Source organism: Haliotis asinina, chromosome 15 (genome assembly GCF_037392515.1).
Source record: "Haliotis asinina isolate JCU_RB_2024 chromosome 15, JCU_Hal_asi_v2, whole genome shotgun sequence".
Classification (NCBI taxonomy): Eukaryota; Metazoa; Mollusca; class Gastropoda; order Lepetellida; family Haliotidae; genus Haliotis; species Haliotis asinina.
This window is the reverse complement of record NC_090294.1, coordinates 28363798-28380561: the sequence shown is the minus strand read 5'-3', so window position 1 is coordinate 28380561 and position 16764 is coordinate 28363798. Positions and strand designations below refer to the sequence as shown.

Below are 16764 nucleotides of genomic sequence, written 5' to 3'. Positions count from 1 at the left end.
CAGGCATATGGCAATGTATTCAAGCGTAAACTGACCTTGATGAGTAAGTGGATAACGCTAGTACGGCAAAATGTCCGCAACAGTGAGGCAGTTTTACTCGTTTTACGTGCTTGAAATCGAACCCGGGTCTTTGGGGTGAGATACATGCTTTTGGACGGATATTACCTATTTTCGATGGGACTGAAGAGTTCCCGCTTAGTCATAACTTAGGGAACAGTACATTTCCGTTCCTTCCCCTGACAACATCAGTGAAGTTGGCGATTGTTCCTTCCCAGGTCATTTGTGAAGATCAGGATTAGACTTGATCTTCTGCAACTCGTGCTTGTCCATAGAAGCGAATGACGGGATCGCATGGTCAGGCACGATGACACAAGTCATCGTATTTCAGTTGTGTTGATCGAACCATGCGATGTTGACCACCGGATTGTCTGTCTAGACTCCTTTATTTACAGACCGCCGCCTTGTGACCTAAACGATGCTGAATACGGTGCACGTGATGCTGAAGAGGTCGTAAAATGAACCGATTCATTTCATGTCCAAAGCGTACGCTAGAATTCTTAAGCAGCATTCCATTTATATGGCGGCGGTGTACAAATATCAGTAGTAACCACAATCATGCCTCGGTCAGTTTGAAGGAAACAAAAATGTTCTGGTCAGAAGTGGGAATATCATTATACCTATCACGATTTACGTAACTGGCAAAGTATTTACAATGTTCATTAGTTGTTTGCACGGAAATCCTACCAATGATAGTCCTCTAACCGCTGCCGATAATCCTTCGGTCTCTGCATGACACAGTGACTAGCAGACAGGACGTTGTATGGTCATCTGCCTGATGACATTCCCATGGACACCTTGACCACTGACCACTTCATGAGTTCCATTATCAAAGGGTCCCTCGTTTTCCTTGTAACGTAATCAGTGAAAATGTACGTCATAAGAACTGTCTTCAGCTTCAAAAACGTTTAGGGAGTACGAAAGCTGATGCCAGGCTGAGCTGGCTGAAAAACATGAAAACGTTGAATAACCGTCACAGCCTTACCTTCAAAATCATCAGTGTAGGACAAAGGAAAGCTTCGGTGCAGGAGGAGCATCAGGAAAAGACCTTTGTGATCTGTGAACAAGGTGGTGAACGCGTCCACTTGGTCCGGTTGGAGTTCGAGATCTATCATTTCCAACTTGGAGATGACAACCACGGGAATTTGAAACAGAACGAATCGTATTAAACTGACGTAAACACGATTGTTTTCAAACATCATCAGATATATAAATCGGATGTTTCAAGATTGTTTTTGTGCCTCTGACCTTTCCACCGTTTTAAGCCATATTCAAACAATAAAGATAAACATCATACACTTTTAATGCAAAATTCTCTTCACTAAATAGGACAACTGGCACCAATTCACTCTTACAAAATAGTATTCTTATTTGACGAATATAATCTAATGTAATGGAATTTGTAGTTAAAGTTAACTTATATTTTGATCCACAATTAACCTAATTAGCAGCCACTGTTGGTTGAATGGCTGTAATGTTTTGGGTGCTGAAAAATACATGGCAGGGCATCTGTGGTCTTTGCTCGTTGTACATATCAGAAACCGCACAGAATCCTCGTTACACACAGTGAATCAGTGAATAAGGTTTTTGGCCCACCAGGAATCGGCTTCACACAATTTACCCTTGTGGTGAATACAACAGGGGTCTTCGAACTACGTTAGCCGACAGCTCAGGTCACACATAAGCAACACAAAAGAACATGTAGCCTGATTGCTTGACTGATCGTTAACTTGCTTGACTGATCGTTACATTATGGTACACTTTTCAGTACATGACTATACCTGTCTAACTCGAAAACTAATGAAAATAAAATACTCAATGAATTGCTGAGCACGATTAAAACATCGTAGCAACTTTGCGGGGCTTTTGCAGAATCTTTGCCCGAAAACGTGGTTTAACAAACAAACATTAAAATATTGACACAGTTCACTATTTTGTTATGAGCGAGGAGTGCAGAGAAAGGATCAGTCAGGTGTGCGAGAAAGGATGGAGACAGCGCAGCACAGGTTAATAAATATCTTGATTTATTTTGTGCACATGCTTGTCGATCACCTGGCTGTGAGTGAGAAGATGGAGAAGTATACAATAAATGGCTGTGCTTTCACAATATGGACAAGGATGTGTCCACATATCTGAGTGGTTAAGGGAGACTCTGCTTTGAATCTCTCTATGATTTAAATGTGGGTTTGAATCCAAGATTTGAAATGATTATTTCTCCAGCACCAATACGCGGTGATCACAATTCGGTCACACAGTGAGAACTCAGGTACTCAAAATGTCACCTACCTGTACTCTGCGCGTCTCTCTGTCAATCTCAACCTTCAATATCTGCACCAACGCTCCAAAATGTGCCTGAAGAAGACAAACGGTATATGACGTCAGACATATGCAGCTGCTTTACAAATGGTTATTTGTCCTTAATAATAAATAGTGTTTGTATTTATCTGCCTTTAATCCCCGATTCTCTGTTTAAAAGGAGCAGAGAATAAAGGAATAAAACAGTTACAACAACGACTTACTTTGAAGACATAGACTCGTGAAGATCCGGGCTAGAATTGATCTTCAGTGGCCATGCCCATCAATGTAGAAAATGGTCAACTGTGGCGCATCCGTGAAAGACTTGGTTAGAGTTGTTCATTTCTTAAGGTAAGAGGCGACTAATAGGCCTGGTGTCCTCGTTCGCTGACTTGACTGACACATATCATCGTATCCATTTGCGTAAATCGATGCTTATGCTGTTGGTCAATGGATTGTCTGGTCCAGATTCGATTTTTTACTGACCGCCGCCATACAGCTGAAATAGTGCTGAGTGCGGCGTAAAACTTAGCTGACTCACTCACTTGCACAGACCTATATGTGATATGTCAACATAAGTGATAAACATTTGCTCCAAGAACGAATATTTTACTTTTAGCAGGGGCTGCCATTTTTAGCCCTATATCCATTTACAGAATTTGAGGCATGGTAAACGTTTGTCAATAAACACAAATGCATACTCCCCTGGCTCTGTGTCCTCCAGTACCATCGAACATCCTCCCAAGGCCACTGTGTTGTCCAGATGGTACAGATCCCTCTCAGACAGGCCAGGGGAAATACTAACAAAGATGAGAAATATATACAAGACCATTGTTATCTCAGATCATGAAGTGATGGTTATGAGATCACGCCATTCACACGCATACCCGTTAGTATCTATACAGACTGCTAATAAATATATATCCGTTATCAGGTACATGAAGGTTAGTAAGCCAAATGCTTATACCACCTCTGTGAGTGTACATGTGATGTTTGTAGTAGATATAGTATAGGCGATTGGGCTGCTTTGGGACTACTATAGAGTGTTGACTTACACCACAACCCGCGGTTCGATTCCCTGCACGGGTGCAATATGTAAAGGTCATTTTGCAGCATTCTGCTTTTCACACCGTTGTGATCTTGCTGGCATGTTGCTGAATGCGGCGTAAAACTAAACTCATTGTATTTTGTACATTTTAAGTGACCTTGGTATATGCACACATTATCCTTAACGTTCTCCATTTTATCATTTAATTTAAACTAATTCTTTTACATGCGAGAATCATGAACTTTTTAGAACACTTTAAACACGTCAAGGACGCCTCTGGATGAGATGTTAATAACTACTAGACATCTACTTGAACGCCTTATTGCCGGACCTCACGTGTGCAGAGGTCGTTGTTTCGTAATCAGATAACATACAAGTTCAATCACCTTCACAAACAATGCATGAAAGACAGGTGAATGAGTGAGTTTGGTTTTACGCCGCTTTTAGCGATTGTGCTAATGGGGGACACAAGAAATGGACTTCCCACGTTGTGCCCGTGAATTGATTCAGCAACATTCTAGCCTGTAAGTAATCGAGTGAAACCAGACAATCCAGTGAACAACAACATGAGCATCAATCATCGCAACTGGAAACCGATGACCTCTAACCTAATCAGCGAGCCTGACCACCCGATCCCGTTAGTTGCCTCTTATGACAAGCATGAGTTACAGAAGATCAGTTCTAACCCGGATCTTCACGGACCGACTAATTCAATCATGACAATTTTTTAATGAAACAGTGACATCGGATTTGAAGCATTTACTGTCACAACAGACGACGGACTTCACTGAAACACTTTTTACAAATATGGACATGTCATAGAACAACGTAGATGACGTCACCATTGAGAGTGAAGACATTCGACCTTGACTTTTGCCCATACTACCAGCCGCCATTGTTTTCAGTGCTCAACAACGTTAAAGTTCCAGTCAATGTTTTCATTGCTGCATGTTGTAATTTATGGTACAATTGTTATGATTGGCACAGGCAAGAAAGTAAAAAAATAGCACAGGTACATGTGACGAGTGAGAGTCAGAAATATCGCCAATAATGAACCGGAGATTAAACGAGCCGTAGGTGATTGAACATGAACAGCTGAGCTACTTATGACGTCACAGAACAACGGGTTTGATGATGGCCCGTTGTCAAGCATTCTACGTTGTAATGATAATTCTATCCATTTTAGCTATAATTTGTGATAACGACAATAGCTATGATAATATTTGATAACTATAGGCACCACAGCTTCATTCATGTTCCGATCACTAGGTGACATAGTTCCCAGACACCAGTCACACGACAGATCAGTCGACTGACCGAGCTTCGACACTATCTTGTTCGTTCACGCATATTCTACGTTCATGTCACCATTCAAAACGAATGAGACTTTTGTTATATCTTTTAACAAAATGAGTTTATAACACAATATTTTTCAGATTTTATTAGCTCGGATACAACACATTAAAACTTCCTAATGATTTCATTTTTGTCGTTTGATAGCAATATATGATCTTAATGTGAAAGGAAAACATTAAAGGACATCTTTGCAGAGAGATGCCTTTAAAAGAGCAAGTAAACATAGGATTCCAATGTGATGACACAGATGACACGCATGACTTTTCCATTGATGACAGTCTGGGTAACAATTACAAGTGACCCTACTTTCAAGAGTAACGCTGTGTGACGACAGCATCAATTGATTCCCGATCCCCTATATCTTAGTCGTTTGATTAGGTTCAATCCATCATTTGGGGGTAAAACTTTCAAGTTGTCGTAGTCAGCATATCCGTATGACCCAGTCCCGAGACCAGCAAAGCCAATCTCCACAGTTTCAGGTATGGAGGATACGTTGAACAGTTGAAAACCATTTAATGTCCCGATCACCATGGAACCCTGAAAATATATTACCTTATATTATAGTTTTGGTAAAGAGGCAATTATGAGTGCACCATTCCGAACACTATGAGTAATGTTGAATTATATTTTCTAAAAGCAACGACTTTCCTTGTCAGCGGTTTGGTCAGTTGAAGTGATTTGATTTAAATTATGATTCAAATGAAACCTTAAAATGTCAGGCTATAATTGTTCGTTTGATTTGTTTGTTTGTTTGATAAGTTCTTTCTCTATCCCACCTTTATAAGTAAGCCGACATTGTTCCATTTTGTGCCACTGAAAGTATTAGTTCTGCCATCTATAAGTGTTCGATTCCTCTCTGAAACGGAAGTATGAAAATGTAAGAGAGTGAGTTTATGGCAATATTTTAGCTATATGGCTGTAATCGAATCTGGACCAAACCATACGGTGATCAACAACATGAGCATCGATCTACGCTATTTGGATATGATGTGTCGGCCAAGTCACCGAGCCTGACCACCCGATCCTCGATAGTTGCCTCTTATGACAAGCATGGGTTACTGAAGATCTTCACAGGTCACTGCTTCCAAAGAGTTACTTACCCAAGTTCGTAGTCAATTGATATGTTTCTTCAGCAGGGTTGATAAAGAAGAAGACACCAAGACTGTCTGGCAAATTACATCCGCCGACACTTATCCTGGCTGCAAGGAATGCTCCCTTTGCCGTCGAAGTCGACTCGCCCGGATCAATGCCGATGTCAGCTTCAATGTAAATGTCGCTCCTACAAAATGAATATTACATTAATCAGCAACTGACATAACACGGTAACGACAGAAAATATCAGTTTGTGTTATACATCGAAACAGATTCCATATGGCGTAAACGGTGATCATTTTATGAATGCATCACTAAAATTAGTGATGAAACGTGATATTTGAAAAAACGTTTTGAGTATGTACTACCATACAGGCATTACCTGCCACTCACGAAATTGGCAGATTGTTACCCGACGCTTGAAGTAGCTTGAAGTTTGTTCTGAACAGAAGCAAACGTGTAGCTTTTATGACAACACAACAAATGTCAACACGTCACTTTAGGTAATATGAATGTATGCGTGAATGAAAGACAAAACTATGTGGCACTCGATATTGAAACTCAGTTACTGATTTCAACATTCGAGTTTTGTTGGTGCTTTGACAGTGCAGTTGTAGAACCTTCCATGAAAACACACAACAAATAACAACCCAGGCCAATTCCTCTTTTAGCCACGACTCACCAGTGATAGTTTCCAAATACAGCGGCGGATAACCCTAAATCCTCTGCATGACACCACACCCACTTGACCGGACGTTGAATGGTCATCTGCCGGATAACTTTGCCATGGTCACCCTGACCAGTAACCACCTCGTAGCTTCCGGTCTGCTGAGCTATCATGAAAGGCTCCTCGAATTCTTGGTAACCTAATTCAAAAAAGTTTCTTGGTATTTACTTTTCACCTGTAAAACACTATCCCACCATCTGAGCAAACGAGATGATGCCATTTGGCACTGGCACTTACTTTCAAAATCATCAGTGTAGGGCAACGGAAAATCCTTCGGTGGAGGAGGAGCATCCGGAAATGACCCTTTGTGACCTGTGGTCAAGGTGGTGAACGTGTATACCTGGTCTGGCAGGAGGTCGAGATTTATTACCCCGTCCACAACCTGGAACAAATCCCAAACACAATGGATGAAGGGAGAGGGTGTGGATACACGGAGTATTTTTGCACAAGTTTTGCCTTAACCGCCCCAATATTTTAATGTTTTACGAAACTAGATTTGGAAGTATTATTTAGAGTGTTATATTGTGACGTAAATTCATCCAATATTATCAAAAATTGTAGATATCAATACTAGAGGTGTTACGATACAGAAAATTCACGATACGATACGTATTGCGATATCTTGGAAGGATACGATACGATTCGATTCTCATCACAATTTGCTATCTTTAGTTAATTTCTTTAAAAACGTATATTTTGATATCAAGTAACAGTGTAAAATGTGACATAACCGTCAATTTCTAATGAAAATTAACAACGATACGCATCACGATATGAAAAAATATCGATATATTTATCGTCCGATAAAGTATCACGATTATCGATACTGCGATATATCGTCACAGCTCTAATCAATACCCCTTCCAACACTTTACCCAACTTCATTGGGGTATTACAGCACCTGTATTGGGGGCCTTTGCTCAAACAATGCAGTTGCTCCTGTAGGGTCGGTCAGTTGAGAAAACCATACGTTGAAGCTGGTCACTCTGCTCTACAAAACATATAGTCGATGTACATGGTAGCAAAGAAGCAGCCCCAAGAAACCAAAGCCCACTTTGAACACCATTCTCTTCCCACAGAGCTTACTTGTCATGACTTGCTACGAACCTCTGTTCTTACATGGCAATATTTGCTGGTTCTCATAAAAAACCCTAGCGGCAAATAATCGCAACTCAAAGTATCTCCCTTCTTTCTATCCAATCAGAACGCGTAGTACATCTACTTACATCCAGCTTGGTTAACCTAAGCAAGTTGGCGACTTCTGTTGATGTGTTTAATAGCTAGCTTGTTCGTTGTCAGCGAGGGAGATGGAGATGCCATTGAATCGACATTTCATGGATGTGCTCTGTCTGGAAGAAACATTTGCTCCTCGTGTTGGGGAAGAGGTTCTAGTTTTCCCGACGCATAAGGAAATTACCGAGGCCTTACGAATGGTTACTTTTGAAAGAAAGTCGCTGATTGCACAACTAAATCAGATTGCAGCCAATCACGAATCGTGAACACTCGCACCGTTAAAGAGCCGTATGTGAACAGAGGTTCGTAGGAAGATATGACAAGTAACCTCTGTGGGAAGACATACTCATAAAATATTTCAATATGGTACGTCTTGTAATGAAATCGCCGTGTACATAGCTGTTCTATGTTTTAATATTTAATATTTCAATATTTCCTCGATTGTCCCCCAAATATGGTACGACCATCGATACAAATTACACTTACCAGTGTTCCTTTTAACTGCAGGGTGACATTTTGAGGTTGAACAACCGATTCTGGTCCCGTGTAGTTTTGTTGCTGTTTGAGGACAAATCGCACACGTTATATATAGATGTGAAAACATGTTACAAAATTTACTTCTTTGCAGTCTGCAGAATTTCTGTTTTTAATTTCTGGCAGTTGTGACGACAATGTTCAATCATGTTTCACGATCATGAAAACGATGTATTTGCTATGTTAAATGTTCACATTTGCGTAAATTGTTGCTGATACGTCAGCGCTATGTCAGAGTACACACCACGGTCTCCAGGATGATGGTGAAGTCCTTCCCATCAGGGCTGACAAGGGTCACGAATGTGCCCCCTCCGGCCAACCTGTCTACCCCCGCACCGTGTCTCAAGTACTGCCAACCTGGCTCGGTGAACTGTGCTGTATGGGCTGTAAATGGAGAAAGAAACATTCACGTAAGGACGTTCATAGTACTGTTTCCAAACAAGACCTAACGGGCAAAAGTTTTCAGCATTCCTGGATATTTACAGTTTTTCAGAACTTCTCACATCGTGTGTATGGACAACACACTTTTGTTTCACGCGTTGGGTAATACTATCATGGTTCAGTTTTACAAGTTGAATAGTTTAGAAAAGCCGATGTTACCTGCAAGCCAGACATACTGGGGGATCTCATAGTAACCCGACCACGGCTGTTCAGCATTTAGAAGACCTGAGCCTATCCAAGGAAGTCCCGGGTACCACGCACTGAGGATCGCCCATATGACGGTCCTGAAAATGATGGCAACTTGTAACCTTTCGATAAGCAGATTCAGGACTACATTGGAGTTGTTAACTCACGTCCTCGTTTGTATGCGCATTAGTTTATTCTGATTGAGTTACGACAACTTCGGTTAGTGAAGTTAAATTCTAACCCGGATTTTGAAGAAACAAAACACATGTAAAAAGCGATGCAGTAAACATATTATGACATAAGAGTCATATCCAACATGCGTGCATGAAATATGAGAAGCTGTAATGCTAGGATAATAATTTGAACGCTGGCCCAATCGAAATTACTTGCTGCCCTATCCCGTGTGCTTCTTCACCTACCCGGTCATATATCCGTTCACGTAATTTCTATTCCATCGCTGTAACAGATAAAAGTAAGCATATTCAGATTTTTATGGAAAACCACATGCTCGTTTGTAAGGTGTAAGCATACCAGCTAAACAGTAGCGAAACACTACCATGGTTAAATCAATTAGTATATAACTCATCAGTTGTAACACTGACAGATGATTGAACAGACAGTAGCGTCAATGTATTATCTGGATACTGACCAAAGGCAACACAAACCAATGTGGTTAAATTGATGTTGACACAGCCTAATCAATAATAAGCGTGAACAATATTTCGCAGATGGGATTATGGCACACGTTGCAATACATATCACATTCTAATATACATAAATTATCCTGTTGGAAAAATAATACTTGATGCAGTTTGTGTGGTTACAAGCTCTGTCAGTATTACTTAAACTAAATGACAACATTCTGTAAGTAATCAAATCAGAACAAAACGGTCCATTCATTAACTTAATATTGATACGATGACAACAAAGATAAACAGCCTGGTCACAAATACACCGGTATTCGTACGACAAGTTATGGTAATCTAGAAATACCTAGAATACAGTGCAGATCTTCCGTACCGTGATAATATCCAGATTTTTAAAGAAGTTCAAAAATATATATTAAAATCTAAAAGGTTCAGTGATTGGATATAATGTTACTCATGTAAGGAAATGATGTATTCCCTATAATTATTTGTTTTATATGGCTTATTCTCCTTTAGTATATATTTTTCTATTCCTGTATATAGTTTGTTTCACTTCATGCATGTAAGCATTGTACAATGTATATAGGAGAGGGTTTCACTACGTTGGGATAACTTGTACCCAATCCATTCTCTGGAATAAATATGTTTAAAAGAAAGAAAAGAAATACCAAGTATACATCACGTAGATACAATACCATGTTGGACTTGACAGCATGATCTTCAGAAGCCCATAACTGCTTCCCGGTGTCAACAGCATACAAGGAGCTGTTTTCTTCAGGATAGTGAACCCTGAAACATATATTCCAAAGATCCACAAGAGGTACTGTTAAGTGTCTCTGTTGCAAAAAAACCAACATTAAAGGTAAGAGGTACTAAAGGATAAGAACATAATGGATGCTGGGTGTGCTACATTCTGCATATCAGGCTCCTTCTGCTAAAACACGTCACTATGGTTGCTAATCATGTGACTCTAGCGTAAGCTGAGTGGTAACCATGACGTCGGTGTGTTGTAAAACTGACCATCCTCAGTACTTTTATATTTTAATATCGGTCATGTTTCTAAATAATTGTAATACTGAGATACAACAGTTACTCATCTGCGTATGTACCATCAGCTGGTCATCAAGTCATCTACACACTGTGTATAATAGTTAGGACTTAGATGTAGTTACCCAACTGTATTTATAACACATACCAGCTTCGAGTCATCAGGTATGTCTCCAACACATTGGAGGTATCGTTGATAGTTACCCAATAGCATATATAGAATCAGCCAGGACGGGATCGGCCAGGACATCACCAGCAATGTTGTCCCAGTGGAAGTAGTCCGCGGCCACGATCTTGGTGAAGCTGCATCCGTGTGTGTCCAGCATCTTCCTCAGCGTCTAAAAGCACAAAGAGTGTTACGTACCATGAAGTATGAACACATGACACTATTATATCGTTTTAGAGTTCAATGATTTGTAAAGGGTGGACTATAACTGATATTACAAGTCCATCATGAGGAATGCGTGCAATTCATTATTGCTCTCTTAGTTTTCCAGAACAAATCACAACTGGACCTTGAAAGTGAAAGGTTCACTGTACCTTAATGTAGGTTGTGTTGTATGGGCTCTCGTTCCAAATCTGAAATTGTAATAATTACAAAGAAATATTTACAAGAAACCATTGAGTGTTCAGATTTCATTGAAAACTTGCATAAATATTGGAGATTCAATAGAACTACAATACGTTTTCATGTTGTCATCTGAGCATGTTTCCCTCCTTTGAGTGGGTGTTATAAGACAACATGTATATGTAACAGTTTGCATGATTTTCCTAATGTTTACATTCATGAGTACGCAAAGAATAAATGTCAAATGTAATGCACTTGCCCCAACATAATCAATGGTGAGGTTATAGTGTGTCCTTGCTCCAATAATCCACTTGACAATGTACATGGCAGTCTGTTCAGGGTTGTCGTACACGTTCCCCGTGTCCCCTCCCACCCAGCCAGGCCACCCCCAGGGAAGACCATACAGCTTGATGTTAGGGTTCCGCTGTAATGTAGATGCATTATGTGGACATAAGTATGGCGAAAGATCTACGTGTGATTCATTGTAATGCTTATGTAACCGTTTGCTTATGCACAGTTAAGTTTAAAATTAACATAATTAATGTTAATTCATTTCTGTGACCCAACATATTGAACTCCATCATCTTTTCTGTTCACTATTTCAGGAGTAAATTTTCAGGGTAAATTTAAAACAAAGCACTCAAACCTTCTTTGCTTCTTGCATCAGCCACCATTCATACCCTCTCTGGTAATTTTCCTCATCAGGTGTTCGCATGTGAGTTGATTCAGAGCCATCTGGTAAAATGTGAAACAATAAAATCATTTTGAAACTTTATGATTGTGATTTTAGTATTGAAACTATTTGCATTTAGACTATCCCTAATACCTGCATCGAGTCAACAGTTCATGGCCAGTCATCTGAAATATTCTAAATGTCTTGCCAAAGATAAGAGGATTATTTAAAGATTTGTCGTAGGTGGACTTGTAGATATTATACTAAGGTGATGACTGGGCCTTTCAAATGGTTACGATCATATGTAAAGGTTGTAGGTGATCTGTCCCGTGAGTTACACATATGCGAGAGACAGCAGAGTCTTGGCTACGTCTTCATCCTCCTTACTGTCTTGATGCCTTCTAGGTCACGCTTGTTTCATTTATTATCACTCGCCTGTACTTTGTGTGTCTCCACCAATCTCAACCTTCAAAATGTGCAGTGACGCTCCAAAATTGGGCTGAAGAACAACACATCAGTATTTTTAAAGATTCTAAATTCTTTTCTAGTAAAGGCAAGTGAGATCTTTAATTTAATATTACTCGTTTTCAAACTAGTTTGAATTAAAATGTTATGTCTGTACTTACCGTCCACAAACGTCCAATTAATGCTTTAAAATTAAATATTCTTTCTTTAAACTCAGTTCCTAGGAAAACGAACTTTGAATACATAGTACATATAAATAATTCATTTGTAACTTCTTTGGCTTTGTTGAGAAGTGAGTGAGTTAGTTTCACTAACCCCGCATTTCGTCCTTAATCAAGATATGTGAAAATGATATTACCAGTGTTAACCATCCAAGAGAGTCCCAAGACTGCCGTTAGAACGTCTTACAATTCTACATCGTACTTAATTCCATAAAGAACACTCACTTTGAATACATAGTCGAGGATTTCATTTCTTTGTTTCTCTGGGTAATTAACTAATAGTTTAGATGTTGCCTGAAAAGAAAAGAAAGACGTTTGTACATATCATAAAATTAAAACAACAATCCAGCAGCTCATCAAGCGCAATGTGCAGTTGATCCTACACCCGAAGAACCGTCAACCGGCGAAAGATCTTACGATAAGATATAATAAACGAGTAAGGACAAAAACGGATGTCCGGACTCATGTTGCTCATATACATGAAGTAATCACTTGTTTCCTCACACACGCACACAACATACATACATGCATACATACATGTATACATTCTGCATACAAACATACATGCATGCATACACACGCATACATACATACATACATACATACATACATACATACATACATACATACATACATACATACATACATACATACATACATACATACATACATACATACATACATACATACATACATACATACATACATACATAAAAACACAACTGATACACATGTTTAACAGCGTATATACGTACGTGAAACAGTTATACGAGTGTAGAGGTGGGTTTCACCTCCCACTGACCAAGATTCTAAGATCTTGATTTGGAATGAAACCCAAATATGAAGGTTTCATGAAACCTATATGTACGGGAACGAGTATTGAACCGATAAACCTCAAAATATAATACATAACAGTAAATACATACACAGGTTTCAGTGAAGGACGAACATTTCATTTTCATCATTCGACTGAATCTTTGGTGTGGTATAAAGGAACAATATGGAGTCATAGTTACATTTCAACGAATCATGGAACATATCTAATAAAAACTGACATAAAAACGCAGATTGAGAGTTTAAGAAGCGTAGAATATTTTTTAACAGGAGAAATGATGTAAATTGTAACACTTTTTCCCTTAACTGTTTTTTCAACGTATAATATGGATACTCACTCCTCCGCCGCTGATTCCTCCAATACCATCAAATATCCTCCCAAGACCATTTGAGTTGTCCAGGTGGTACAGGTCCCTCTCAGACAGGGCAGCGGAAATACTCACAAGGATGATAAATACATTCAGCAGCATTATTGAAGATGACCTGATGGCCTCAGAGGTTACACCCTGTGTGCAGATACCAGTAAATAGCTCTACCTGTATTTATCCGTCTTCATTATCAGTATATCTAAGATCACAAGACGTGGTCAGCATTTATTGATAAACGTAGGTTGCTATTGAGACGCCCCTATCTACTATCCAGTTCGATTGGTCACGGATAAAAGTGTGTAAGTGAGTGAGTGGGTTTACGCCGCTTTTGGCAATATTCCAACACTGTCACGACCGGGAATACCTGAAATGGTATCAAACATGGTCCCTAGGAAAAGGAAAGGAAACAATGGAATCACTCAATACTGTTGCACATATAGCTATCTAAACCGTGTTCGCGTTTTGTCTTAGAATTGACATTGTGTGAAAACTGTGTCATCCGAGGATCATATTTACCGTAAGTATGCATGATATCTGCACCCTCTACTACCCCTCAGGTCGAAGTAACCTCTTGACCTCGCCTACACGCTCTGCATGAATGATAGGTCAACGCTACACTGACTCACATCTGTGTATCAATGCAGTGTTGAAGGCCAAGTGTCACAGCAGAAATACCAGCGGTAGATAACGCTACTGAGAGACGGTGGTTTCAATGTAGAACTAGGTTATCTTCGGGTTAACTTGAATTCACATGTTATGATTGGTTACATTATGTTCATACAACATTCAGCATGACATGGACTCAAGCATAAGAAAATAACTCCCTAGTACGTCTTTCACTCCATGTATCTGTTTTACGTCACCGCTCCCGTTGCTATGCAAATCATGACATCATAGTTCACTATAGAAGAGCACTTGAGTGTAGCTTTTACGGGGCTTTACCAAAAATACTCCGGCAGTATCTCGGCGGGGGACACCAGAAAAGGTCTTCACATAGTGTACCCATGTGGGGAATCGAACCTGTGTCATCGGCATGACGAGCGAACGATTTAGTGAGTGATTGAGTTTAAGCCGCACTCAGCAATATTCCAGCTATATATGTGGCGGCGGCCTGTAAATAATGGAGTCAGGACCAGGCAATCCAATGGTCATCAGCATGAGCATCATGAACTGGGAACCGGTGATATGTGTCAACTAAATCAGTGAGCCCGACCACCTGATCAAACGACTAGAATATCCCACCGCCTCTCACTACGAGAAACAATTACCGCTCAGTCTGTAAAACTGACTGCTTGATTTCATATGACCCCAGTTATATTGGCACACATACTTTACCTCACCAAACCTTTGAAATGCTGGTTCCGTCTGTTGTGGCCTATAATTGCACGTGTTTGCATAACACTGCTTATCAACAATGACGGGGAAATGATCGTTTATCAACGTAATGTTGTTGTCAATCAACTGTTTCAGTCAGAGGTCAATACAGTGATTTGAAACTTGTAAGTGAACAACCTTGAGTGCGCAACTATCAACATAATGTTGTTGTCAATCAACTGTTTCAGTTAGAGGTGGATACAGTGATTTGAAACTTGTAACTGAACAACCTTGAATGCGCAATTATCGACATAATGTTGTTGTCAGTCAACTGTTTCTGTTAGAGGTGGATACAGTGATTTGAAAGTTGTAACTGAACAACCTTGAGTGCGCAATTATCAACCTAATGTTGTTGTCAATCAACTGTTTCAGTTAGAGGTCAATACAGTGATTTGAAACCTGTAACTAAACAACCTTGAGTGCGCAATTATCAACCTAATGTTGTTGTCAATCAGCTGTTTCAGTCAGAGGTCAATACAGTGATTTGAAACTTGTAACTGAACAACCTTGAGTGCGCAATTATCAAAATAATGTTTTTGTCAAATCCACTGTTTCAGTCAGAGATGGATATACTTGTTTGAAACCTGTGACTGACCAATTGGGAGTGCACAAATATGACGTTTTAGTGGCCGTATTGGTCGCCACGTTGAACACGAATTAAAAAATCACGGGTGTCCTCCTAAATTAGTCTGAAAAAAGTCGCGGTAACATATATTCAACTCAGTAAGAAATGTCACACTTGAGGAAATGAATTTATATTGAAAATGGGTAGTACAAGGTAGACAGTTTGGGAGGGTAACATAATGGGTTTAACCCTGGGAAAATGCGACCTTGCACGTGGGGTCACCACATTGCAATGCATGTGCCTAACCACAACCATGTGCGCAGAATTTGTGATTGCAAACGACATGTCACCAAACCTTGTGAGGTGAACAATTATTGTGCCACGCCTTATAAATGTTGAACTTGAACGTTCAAGTGGCATTCTCCAGACCGGCTAGTCTACTCCCGATGTTGCACAAGCCATGAGATGCAGTAGACGGACGGACCTGAGGACTGGGCACGACATCTGATAACCTCACGTCACGACGACCACTTGTAGCGTCACAGGTCAAGAACAATCACTTTCGGTTTCATCAGCGTACTTATATTACGCCAACTACGCATGACTATGCATGCATGGTGGATGTTGAGTTTGATGAGGTTTTTGGTTCTTTGGAACAACATGGTCATGCCGAATATCCGGGTTCGATTCCCTACATGGCAAATGTGTGAAGCCAATTTCAGGTTTGTTACACCGTGATATTGCTGGAATATTGCTAAATGCGGCCTAACTCACTAACTCATGCTTATGTGCCTGAAAATCAGTTATTCTCCCGGCTGCTACCCGGTGAGAGGTTCTTGCAGGTAACAAGGAGCTAAATGGAAGGTTTTACGTACGAACATTAACAGTCATATAAGTTGAAAATGGGGCATAATATCTCTATACATTTCCCTTGTTTGTCCTTTTCCCAGGGGCGGTGGGGTAGCCTAGTGGTTAAAGTGTTCGCTCGTCACGCCGAAGACCCGCGTTCGATTCCCCACATGGGTACAGTGTG

The 16764-nt window shown here is 40.1% G+C and overlaps 1 protein-coding gene across 1 annotated transcript; it reads right to left on the bottom strand.

Annotated features, from left to right (window-relative positions):
- Positions 1-4828: 4828 nt before the first annotated feature.
- On the bottom strand, positions 4829-14447 carry LOC137265776 (galactocerebrosidase-like). Its single transcript, XM_067801228.1, has 19 exons — positions 14309-14447; positions 13763-13930; positions 12816-12884; positions 12340-12403; positions 11878-11966; positions 11491-11655; positions 11204-11242; positions 10868-11001; positions 10312-10405; positions 9389-9426; positions 8943-9067; positions 8587-8726; positions 8295-8366; positions 7477-7566; positions 6813-6957; positions 6531-6714; positions 5857-6035; positions 5533-5612; positions 4829-5293 (listed from the first exon to the last, which is right to left on the bottom strand). Exons 2-19 carry the CDS (start codon positions 13892-13894, stop codon positions 5093-5095), a joined length of 2040 nt encoding a protein of 679 aa, XP_067657329.1. The 5' UTR covers positions 13895-13930; positions 14309-14447; the 3' UTR covers positions 4829-5092.
- Positions 14448-16764: the final 2317 nt, after the last annotated feature.

Coding starts and splice junctions, on each gene's coding strand:
- LOC137265776 (XM_067801228.1), bottom strand. CDS start 13,894: ATGCTGCTGAATGTATTTATCATCCTTGTGAGTATTTCCGCTGCCCTG. Junction 12,885..13,762: donor GAGGAATCAGCGGCGGAGGA/GTGAGTATCCAT, acceptor TTTTCTTTTCAG/GCAACATCTAAACTATTAGT. Junction 11,002..11,203: donor ACAACACAACCTACATTAAG/GTACAGTGAACC, acceptor TTGTGCTTTTAG/ACGCTGAGGAAGATGCTGGA.